Source organism: Sparus aurata, chromosome 23 (genome assembly GCF_900880675.1).
Source record: "Sparus aurata chromosome 23, fSpaAur1.1, whole genome shotgun sequence".
Lineage (NCBI taxonomy): Eukaryota > Metazoa > Chordata > Actinopteri > Spariformes > Sparidae > Sparus > Sparus aurata.
The window spans coordinates 11,857,946-11,869,274 of NC_044209.1; the positions used below are offsets into that span (position 1 = coordinate 11,857,946).

The window sequence follows — 11,329 nt, forward strand, 5'->3', positions numbered from 1 at the left end:
GGTTGAAAGGCGGTTGTGACCTGGCTCGTCGCTCTATCAGGTCATCGAAATCTAAAAAAAACAAAAAACAAAAATAACCTCATGAGAGAGAGCGTGGGAGAACCTGTTTTGTCTTTTTTTGCATGTTGGGGCATGCACGTTGAAACACTGCATGTTATTTCCACCTCACTCTCAGCATTATGTCTGCTAGTTTCCCCCATTCAGCATCTTCATCAGTCACAACATTTAGTCTTTTTTAGCTCGTGTGCCCAAACTATTTTAGGCCAGGTCTGTTTGTACAGGAAATCAGAGGGCACCCCTACGGGGCTGCAGGAAATTAACGGGGGAGTCAGTTGTTATGTTGCCAGTCGTCTCTCTCACTGTTGTGTAATTAAGTCTAATCCCTGGACCTTGTTGTGTGGGTGTTGCAAATTACTTTCCCTGCCAGCATTCAAAAGCCACTTTTAGTTGTCTTGTTTCTTTTGCCTCACGCTGAGTCTCTTCGAGCCCTTTTTTTCAGCCTGCCGTCATGTGCGTCATTCATTTCTGTGCCGTTTTTCGCAGCACTCCACTCTCCAAAGCATATGGTGGATTGTCAAGTCTCTCACGGCTCTTCTCCCCCCCCCCCCGTTTTCTGCAGAATAAAGTGGTGGATGTCGACAACCTGAAAGTCAAGCTCCAGGTGAGGATACGCTCCTTTCCTCCAGACGCTTCAGCTCGTAGACTGAATCATGTCATCCCCTGCGGCTTATGTATCGACCTGAACGCTTTTCTAGATGATGTAGAATCAATAATAAACCGAAAAGTCATTTTGCAAATCACAGCTGACCTAAAGATGCTTTTACACTCACCTGCCTGCCATTGTTTGTATTGCCAGTCTACTCACAGTATCTGAAATTGTATCAGTATAAGGGACTGTCGAGGAAGCTGTTAATCAAAGGCACATATCCGTCCATCATTATAACCTATTTGTTCAGCACTGAGTGGGAGGTGTCAAATTAGATTCCTCCGCTAGCTCGAGTAAATCCTTAGCCTTTTTTTTTCCTTGCACATGATAAAAAAAAAAAAAAATCCAGTGATTAATTCCAAAATAGGCTCGATCCCCAGGAGTACTATGCAAAGGCAGGCAGAAAAGCTGAGGTTGAGAGAAACAAGGGTTAAAATGTTTCCGGCTGACTGGTTGAGCATTACAACAGATGGTGAGGTTGTGATGCTGTGATTTTATGTCTTTTACGTGAGGCAGTATCAGCAGACAAAATGTGTCCTGTCAGCTTAACCAACTGTCTAGATATTATTTTGTTATAAAAATACAATTGAAAACATTTGAATGTGTGATTTAAAAATAATGACATAAGATCAAAATTCTGATCAATCAAACGCCGACAGGCAATTATTGCTACTTGTCTATGCTAGGCTAATTTAGCTTACCCTTAAGCATGCAGCTGTGTGTTTTTATCCTGTATGACTGGATTAGCATGCTACCTTAGTTTTGTAATATCCATGTCCTTATTGAAGGATAAGACACTAAATGTTAATTACTAGATGTTAGCTAATCAATGCTGATGTATAGGTTATCAATTTGCCTACAGGAAACAGCTAAAGGGTATTAAAAGTAGATGTAGCCTATTGGCAAGAGGTCTTTTTTTGTGATTTGGCACTATTGCCCAAATAAAATTGACTTGACTTTACGTGACGTGCATTTTAACCTTATAAGGCAGTGTACTTGTAGTATTTGCTTTTTGATGTGCAGAACTTGCTGTAAAGATCGTTCAGGATGTTCAGGTTCCCGCTCACTTAAGCTATGTTAGTTAGCCTAAATTTTAACATAGCTATTGAAGCTATTTTTATTGTCTCTAATGAGATTGTTATGTGGGCTAAAAAAGTTATTTTAAAAATGTAAATAACAGCCAAGTGGTAATTGAAAGAGTAGCCAAATGTAAATTTAGTGGCAAAATGTATTGCTTTAACAAATGTCAACAAGTCAGATTCCTTTGTTAAGTAAATTTTGGAGAGGAAAGGCCAAGGCTGTTGCATTTCAACTTTGTAAACAGATGGTTAATTATTATATGTTGTGCAAGATTGCTGTGAGGATCTTCAGTTTTTCCACTCTGCTAAGCTAAGCTAGTTAGCCTAACTTTTATCATGACTCTGGCCAGATTTCTACCTTGGTTATGTATTATAGAAAACAACTCAAACTACTATTACCAAGGTGTTAGTTTATCTTAATCAATGTCATTTACAGGAACTAACTAAAGGGTACAAAAGCAAATTTAGCCTCATCAGCTAGCTGAACTTATTAGCCTGAATTTGACTCATGCTATGACTGTTTTTAGCTGTTTCCATGTTCATATACTCTATATAGCTTTTGAATTTTGGGAGTATAATGGTATGTTTCTGCTTCAGTCATTGCCTGTAGGATGTTCTTTTTCCTGGTCTCCTAAGCTAGGCTAGTTGGTCTACCTTTTGGCAGTTCAGGTGTTGTATAGCCTCCAATGGCTATTTCTACCTCATTTATGTGGGATAACAAACTAATAACAAACTAACTATTACCAAGGTGTTTGTTAATCTTAATCAATATATTTCTTCTACATGAAACCAGGAGCTACAAATATAAATTTAGCTTTAGCAGCAAGCTGTGGTTAACTTCACCTGCAAGCTTGACCTAAATTTAAGTTTGCTTTGAATGTCTGGGTTGTTTATTAAATTCTGTCCATTGTATATTCTGTTTCAATATATAGTTACTTGATTGTTAAAGATACTCAATTTTCTCCAAGCTATGCTTGTATGCATACTTGTTTAGCATTTAGCTTGTCTTTTTTTGTTTACAGTTATTTATATGAATATGTAGTGACTATATGTAGCAGTATAATAGTACGTTTCTGCTGTAGTTGTTTACTGTGGACGATTTGCTGCGCAGATTGTTCAGGAAGTTCAGTTTTCCCACATTAGCTGCTGTGTAATTATGTGGTTCGATGCACAGATCTGGGATACGGCCGGCCAGGAGAGATTCCGCAGCGTAACGCACGCCTACTACAGAGATGCCCAGGGTAACCTTTGCTTTTTATATTTCACTTCCTCATGCTTCTGTGTGTGTGTGCCCATGTGTGGGAAGGGGGGGTTGTAGGTAAGGGAGCAACCTAGCTGAGATCTGTACTTTTTATTAGTGTGCATGGAATGTGTGTGTAGGTGTTGTTGTGTGTGTTACATAAGACAGTGTGCAGGAAACAATAAAGGTCTAACCGAACTCCTCTTCTGTTTCATTTTACAGCGTTACTTCTGCTATATGATATCACCAGCAAGCTATCATTTGACAATATCAGGGTAAGACAGTCTGAAATGACTCCTCCCTCCCACTTTGTCTCTCGGCTCTCTCTTCCTTTTCACTCCCTTAACCCTCTCAAGCTGAACGCCTCATTCTGTCTATTTACATGCAAAGTACTATGTGGTCCTCCAACATTTCCTCACAGCCCTCTCTGGAAAATGACATGATGTTGTCGTTTGCCTAGCTGCACAGTTCCCAGTTCCACTGATGAAAAGCAATAGAAGTGTTCGAGAATAAGAGTGAGTCTCTCCATGACTGATTGGAGAATAGTATTAACAGACATCTCAAGAGGAGAGCTAAAACACACTCTTGAAGCGGTGGTATTTTGTTTTGTGTATAGACCGATCTCTCCCTCTCCCCCTCCTCCTGTGAATCTGTCTGTCTTTTGTACTTTTAAAGGCCTGGCTGACTGAAATACACGAGTATGCCCAGAAGGATGTGGTCATCATGTTGCTCGGCAACAAGGTGAGCAAAGCTTCCTTTTTGCATTACGTAAAAAAGATCAGGAGGATAACTGGTTCCTTAGCACATTTAACACACTCTTATCACACTCAGACAGACATGTGAGTGCTTAAAAGCCAGAAAATGCATCCGCTGAGCTGCACATGCATGGAGGCAAACTCTCACTCACTCGTTTTAACATTTACAAGTGAAGCGCAGCCTTAGTTCTCCTGGTGTGTCTTTTCTGATTTGTGTTTTTAATGTGCACGCTTGAAAAGAATTTCCCTGCGGTGTAAAGAAGTCCACATAAACACAATCATCCAGTGTTATCTGATCATTATGACTGAGTGGGCTACATTCAAAACATGCCACAAACCTTCCTAATCACTTGCCCCGAGCCACCCGTGCATGAAACAATTTCCTCCACAATGCTGCTGCTGGTGATGAAAACAGAAATGTTCATGTCTCATTGGAACCAGCAGTCATAGCGAATATATTTATAAGCTCCCTCTGGTGGTGCAGACAGGACTCACCCTTCTCTGGGGTCAAAAATGTCACACAGCAGCAGCTCAGATCATTTGCTGTGAGAGCAGCAGGACTGGCGGCATCGGTCTGTGGGAGTGCTGCTCTTCCGCTGGAGGTGAAGTTTCTGACATCTCATCAGTCTGAAGGAGCTCCGGCTCCGCAGCCGGCTGCAGGGCCACAAGATAAGGGGGAGGCGCGGGCTGAAACGATGGTGCATCACTGTAGCTAATGGCATGGTGAGTCTGTGACCCGTCACCTCTGTTATGATGACGTGTCTCCTCTTTCCGCTGCTGTCTTACAGTCAGACATGGCTGCAGAGAGGGTCGTGAAGAAGGAGGAAGGGGAGAAACTGGCGAAGGTAAAGTGTGTGGGCTCCATGTGGTCATGTTCTCAGCAACAGACACGCCTCTTGCTCCTCTAATGTGTTTTCCATCTTAGGAATATGGTGTGCCATTTATGGAGACAAGTGCGAAGACAGGAGTCAACGTGGAGCTGGCCTTCCTCGCTATTGCAAAGTAAGTCTTAAAGCTGCTAATCAATTTCAATAACAACACTTATCAATGTTTTTATATTAGCGATGGATGATATGACAGCTCTGGCCCACTCTCAGCATCGATTTCAACATCAGCACTGAAAAAGCTCTATAAATCCTCCGTACACTTCCTGCCCAACACAGATATTTAAAGTTAACCTTTAGCTGCTGAGCAGACGGAGACATATAGGAGCTAAAGAGAAAGATGTTTAACTCAGAGAGTTGGTATGGACTTACGTTCATCAGGTGGGCAGACACATTACTCCAAATGAAAGATAATGTTGTTTCTGTGAATGCTGGATGTGGAAATATGCAACAAGTTACTGTAATAAGGTGATAATACTTTAGTTTTTTGTTTATGTCTTATTGCTTGCCTTCCACTTGCCAAAAAACATAAATGACTAATGCAGGCTTTAAGGTGTAATCTGTAGAGTATGGGCAGAATACATCTGAAGGTAGGCTGTAGGCTGTTGTAGCTGTTTAAAAATCACATGTTGAGGGTTTGACTACACACTGTTGGCCATTTTGTGAATTTCATGAAGCCCTACAAAAAAAAGTAATTTCTAGTTACCAGTCCAACAACACACTGCGGTAAGTACTGTTGATGAAGGTCCTCAGTCATCCAGGTTAATGGTTATTCTAAGTGCTGTGTCTTAGGCAAACGGAACAAGTGAATCAAGTCCAGCTGCCTACGATGCAGCACTTAGAGCGTGACAAGTATTTTATGTATTTTAGAGTACATAAAGTATTTTAGTTTGTGTAGCTTAATAAAGAAAGCTTGCAGAAGAGAAATCCCTGAAGGACACAGGTGTGAAGTTTTCATGTGTAGAGTCATGAGTGGTTAATCAGTCATGTGTCTTTTTAATCTTAGCCATAAATCAAAGGCCTCATAGTTTTGTTCAGCGAGAAGCGACAGGTGGAAAGTCTGTAGACTTTGTCTTTGTTCCCACCTCCCAACTCAATGAGCAAAAACAACCAAAGAAAATTAAAAACAAACAGATGCACTCAGGGATAAGCCTGATACGGAGAGCTTATTTGTACTTTTCTCATTTCCTGGAGTCATCTACAAGTAATCCCCCAAACAAATATGTTATGCTTCAAAAGCTACATCCTCTTTAAATAGACCTCTGCAGCGAGAATATTAATGTTTCCACAAATTGTGTAGGTGAAAACAAACTCCAGTAGTATTCCTCTTGACTTGACATTGTTGCTCATATGCCTTGCTCTGATTCCTGCAACTAATTCACTCACTAATATGTTTGTTATAATAGGATTTTGCATGTTTGAGGCTCCCTGTGGATCTCAAACATTAATCATTTCTATTCTTTGCCTGGCGTCCTTGTGTGCACACCTTTCTCACAGAAAGGCAGGAAATATGAAAAAGAATTGTCATTAAGTCTAAAAATTACTGTTTGCTCAGTATGTTCCCAGAGCTGTGGAAGAAATAATGTAGGTGATTTAAGAGCAAGTTAGATAAAAAGACTCACGCCAGAGGCATTTTGATTAAAATCTCAGTACTGAAGGATGATTTTCTCCCTCGCTCGCTCTTACCGGTGCTCTTTTTTATTTCTCTTCCTTTCTAATTTTCTTGATTTGCTCGCCCTGTCTGTGCTGCATCCCACACACCCACCCCCTCTGTATCTAACTCCCTGTATCTCTCTCCCCATCAGGGAGCTGAAGCACAGAGTGACACAGCAGCCCAACGAGCCCAAGTTCCAGATACACGACTACATCGAGTCTCAGAAGCAGAAGTCTGGCTGCTGTGGTCTGTAGCTGATCGTGATTGCCAGGCAGAGATAGACAACGCAGAAAAAGAGAAAGAGAGAGAGAGGGAGGGAGGGAGGGAGTGAGGGAGAAAAAAAATGTTTGCTCTCTTACAACAAAAGCCAATCCCAGCACCGAACCTGAGAAGCGGACGTTCTCGTCTTCTCCACTGAGCTTTTAACCCGAACGGATCTGGATTGGCCGCCATCCCTTATCGGAAATGTGAATTTAAATCTCTTTTATGTCATTTGTAGAAATGTTTGTTGTCTTTGTGGTGACAGTTGTATCGAATTACAAGTCAGGAGTTACAATCTGAAATGCTATATCCATCTGCAGGGACAAAGTATGTATATTATCAATCTACTCTGTACAGCTGCAAACGTATGGGGTGTAGGGGGTGTGACCTCGTGGTCAGGGGACATGCAGGACACACGGACTGACTCAGTGGAGCATGGACCGCGACGCAGAGCGGGTAGTCAGAGCGAGCCAGCCATGAGAAGCCGCTGTCAGACTCTCTGTGTCGCAGCTTGAGAGAGTCACGGCTTTACTACAAGAGGCTCTCTGTTCATAGCCATGCTTTGTATCCATAAGCCCTTAATATGTTGTTAAAGAGTATAGCACAATTATCAGTGGGCCCATATGTTGTGTTTTGTTCGTGTATGTCGTTTTCAGGGGCTGTTCAGGCTTTGTCACGCTCCCGCAGCTTCACGTGAGCGTCATGGTAAAAAAATGTGTCAGAATGTGTCAATTTAACATCATATAACAGGAATCTGTTTGCTGGGTACAGCACGTAAAAATAATCTTACGTGTTTCTCCTCTTAAATGAAGGACAGCTGTCTCTAATGCTGCTGTTTAAAGAGGCCGTATTATGCTCAATTTCAGGTTCATACTTTCATTTGGGGAGCATGCTAGAATATATTTACATGTTTTATTGTTCCAAAACGTCATTTTTTTCTTATACTGCAGCACCTCTATTCACCCTCTGTCTGAAACACTCTGTTTAAGATCCTGTCTCTTTAAGGGCCAAGTCTGCTCTGATTGGTCAGCTACCACAGGCCTGAGCAGGACACTGCCTACAGTCTGTTCAACTCTGTAGGTTTTTTTGCAACCAGAGTCACTGTAACATAGTTTCGCTGCACCTCTACCGTGAATGTCAACACAAAAAGCACTTCTTAAATAAAAACTTCACCACCACCAATGTTAGAACAGGAACATGTTCAGCCTCACTACCCAGCAGAACAGTCACAGCATTATGATCTGAGTAAGCTAGCAGCTGGGTCCTGATCAGAGATACAAAATGTTGCCGAGCAAATTATTTCCTTTGGTTTTACCACTTTTTCAAATGAGAGGATTCCGCACTTAAAAAAGCATTTGTAAACCAAAACAATTTCTAGCTGAGCGGGCGCTGCATTATCACATTAAAAAAAAAAAAAGCTGAATGAAAATAGCTGGTACTCGCTATTTAGTTGGCTTAAAATGAAGTTTCACATCCACATAGATTCTCTTGACTCTCCGTCCGTATTACTATACTCCGTCATGGCCCCAGACTGTGGCAGTAATAGACATAACTAGCAACACGTTTACATTTACAATAAGACACTTCTGTCCAAAGTAACATACAATGAGTAAAACTGTCAGAAGAAAGAAACCACAGCATGTCACCCTCGATAAAGTAAGACTGAAAAAGCAGAAACAATTTTCAAGCTCTCGTCTGAGCATAACAAACGAAACATGAGAAACAGACAGCCAGTATCCATCCATCTTGTGCTTTTACTGTTGCCATCACTCATGGAGAAATGTGAAATTGGTACGCTTTGCTCTGACCTTTCACATCTTGGTGTTACCAAGATTGGCGTTTTACAAATGTGTTACATGGTGACTAATGGAAGAGAAGGCTGGACTACAAACAAAGCCTTTCTGGCACTTTAGGAGAACAATTCCCTACAGTTCAGGCTTTGTAACATCACAGATGTTTGACATTCATATATGACACAACAAAGGGAAGGGAAAGCCTGAAAAGTCTAATACGGCCTCTTTGACTGAGCTTCAGTAATGTAGTAACTGAAAGCAGTGCATTGCAAAGGAATGTTCGGCCCTATTTTCAGGAACTGTCGGTATTTTCACTCCACTGGAGTTTGCAGGCCTGTCTCCTGATAAATGACGGTTTTATAAGAACAATCAATACGTCTGTTTGTGTGGATATAGCATTTTGCCATGCAGCTCTGAGTTTGTTTTCATCCCCGTTTACCAGGCTGTGAACTGAACCCTTTTTGGCCTTACACTCCTCATCATCATTCTTTGATATATCAGTGTGTTTGAGAAGTGGACTTCAGTCTTACAGTCAGATTGTAGCTTAAATGATCCCGTCTGTTCACATCTGTACTGCTGTTAGATAGAATAAAGCCAACGTTTTGAGGGCGCTCGCCCACTGTGTGTCTGTCTGTACATTCAATTCAGGGCCAGGGAAACTTACACTGCATTACATTCAGAGTACTGTTGCATTACAAAGAGATAAGTATCATCATTTTCTTTTTCTTCGGTTATGGATTCCTCGGCATGCATTTTGCCGTTTCACACACAGCGCTCCCAGACATCGTTGTGTCTCCTTTACTGATGGATGTTGTTGTCTAGACTGTACCGAAGCTGTATTTGTTCACGCACCGCATCGTGTAACTCGTTTCTTTGTACAATGTTCATTATGAATGTTTGCTTGTCGAACTTGCTCAGTGTCACATCTGTCCCTCCTCTGAGGCGTCACGGTGATCACAAAGTGCCATGAAAAAGTGCTTTGTTATCATATTATATATAAAAAAATCTATATTTTGTAATGTATGTGGTGTCGTTTTATTGAGGTCCAGTCTCGTCTGTGTCTGTGTGTGTGTGTGTGTGTGTTTTGGGATTTTGGAGGGAAGCTGGTGGGAGTAACGGAGGAGTGACAGGATGTGCTGAGGTTAATGAGCCACTGTGTGGCAGCAGCTACCTTGTTTATTCTCCGTGTCACCAGGAGGAAGTTGTGTGTTTAACCAATTAGACAGGTTGAGCACACACTGTGTTTAAGAGTTTATTTTAATTCCACTATAGAGGAACGCTGTCTTTGAAAGGATGCTCGAGATCTGTTTCGTGGTGTTTCTGTTAATGTTGTGGCTGCACTGAGGCTGTGTTCATGTGAGCACATCAGTGATTCACTGTGCACCTTCAGACACCTCTTCTCCCACTCACATCTGAGTCACACTGCAGGCACGTCAAGGAGCCTGTGCATTATCCATCCTCTACTCTGGAAAGAATACATATATTTCTGCACGACTTCCTGTATACTTACAGCTGAATTCCCCCGTGCATACTGCAGTCATCGCCACTGATGCTCCGGTCGCTTTATATATCCAGGTTGTTTCGAGCTTAATGTGTCTGTCCCCTTCTCTCAGCGGAAAAGTTAAACATCCCGAGCTTTTCCTTCAGCAGCTTCCTGTCAGACACTCTTTTTACTGTCGTGTCACTCGTATCTCTGAATGCCCAGAGGGGCACTGTGTTAACTGGCTCCAAGAGTAAAAATGGTGCTGATCATTACTGTTACATCAATATCTTGTCAGGGTTCTACCAAATGTGCCTGTGGGTCATTAGAATTCAATATAATCTGAAAGATGGTGTATAACCGGTGTATCAACTAGGTTTTAACTAAACTATCGTCATCATGAGGATAAAATATCTTGGATGTTATTTCTGGAAAAACTCAGGCATCCACTCCTCAACCCCCCTCGTAAAAAAGGTCAGATTACTGAGAGGAATTCTGTTTTATGGAAAATTGAAATATCTGAGAAGTGTGTTGAGGTCACAACATAATCTCTGTGGAATCTCACAGACAGATGCACAGAAGGTTTACGTCCCTCAAAATGCAGCTTCAAAAATAAGTTTTAAATTACAATGAATACAAGGTGTTTCTTTCCTGTAATAAGAAAATTATCTGCAAATGGAACAAGTCACATGTATCCCACTGGAATGCTACTGTCTTATATTAAGTGTAAAGAGATGGTTTAGCTAGAAAAGAGAGAAAGATATTTTGTAGGACTCTGAGTCTCTGCAGTGTATACAGCTATGAAGACATTTATAAATGAATAGGTTGATACTTAAATATGTTTTGATTGATTTTAAAGACTGAATAAACACACTGTCCTCAAAGGACAACACAATGTTATACTGTCTTACTTTGTTTATATTGGCAGGACCCTTAAATAATCACTTAACTGACTTTGAGACAGAACTAGTGCGCCTTCACAAAGGAAAGGAAATAGACAGGAGGAGAGAAAATATGGTGTTACAAAAAGGTAAGAGAGACACTAAAATATCCGAATAATCATTCCTTATTTTGACCAGTGTATTTCTGTTTATGGTGCAGGGAATCAAATCCCCAAAAGATCAGAGTGCAGCTATAACAAGAGAGAAAAGTTTTGGTTACAACCACCTTTCTAAAGACAAGCAAAGGAGAAAGGAGTGAAACAAGCTTTGTGTTACATAACAAATATGCCCATAATGAGATTTATCTGATGTTGATCAGAGAGCTGTGTGCAACTTGTGCACAAAATGATCCTAAAGTTAAAACAATTGAACCACAAACTGCAAGTGGGGGAAAAAATGAGATTATACACAAAAAAGTGTTTCATAAAATTATTATTTTTTAAAAAACCATGTCAACACTATCTAGGCTCTCGCTCTGCTGTTTTTCCTGGACAGCCTCGGTTTATATTTACTCCTCCATTCCTCTCTACTTTGCA

At 41.1% G+C, this 11,329-nt stretch overlaps 1 protein-coding gene across 2 annotated transcripts in view; it reads left to right on the forward strand.

Annotated features, from left to right (window-relative positions):
- The window catches only part of LOC115575145 (ras-related protein Rab-37), an 18,651-nt gene extending 9,256 nt beyond the window's left edge, over nucleotides 1-9,395 (forward strand). For both annotated transcript variants that reach the window (XM_030407007.1, XM_030407008.1), the window contains exons 3-9: nucleotides 620-661; nucleotides 2,960-3,026; nucleotides 3,248-3,300; nucleotides 3,701-3,766; nucleotides 4,569-4,625; nucleotides 4,706-4,782; nucleotides 6,470-9,395. In XM_030407007.1, coding sequence (XP_030262867.1) covers nucleotides 620-661; nucleotides 2,960-3,026; nucleotides 3,248-3,300; nucleotides 3,701-3,766; nucleotides 4,569-4,625; nucleotides 4,706-4,782; nucleotides 6,470-6,572 — 465 coding nt within the window. In that variant the 3' untranslated portion in view covers nucleotides 6,573-9,395. The remainder of the gene's footprint in view (nucleotides 1-619; nucleotides 662-2,959; nucleotides 3,027-3,247; nucleotides 3,301-3,700; nucleotides 3,767-4,568; nucleotides 4,626-4,705; nucleotides 4,783-6,469) is intronic.
- The last annotated feature ends 1,934 nt before the right edge of the window (nucleotides 9,396-11,329 follow it).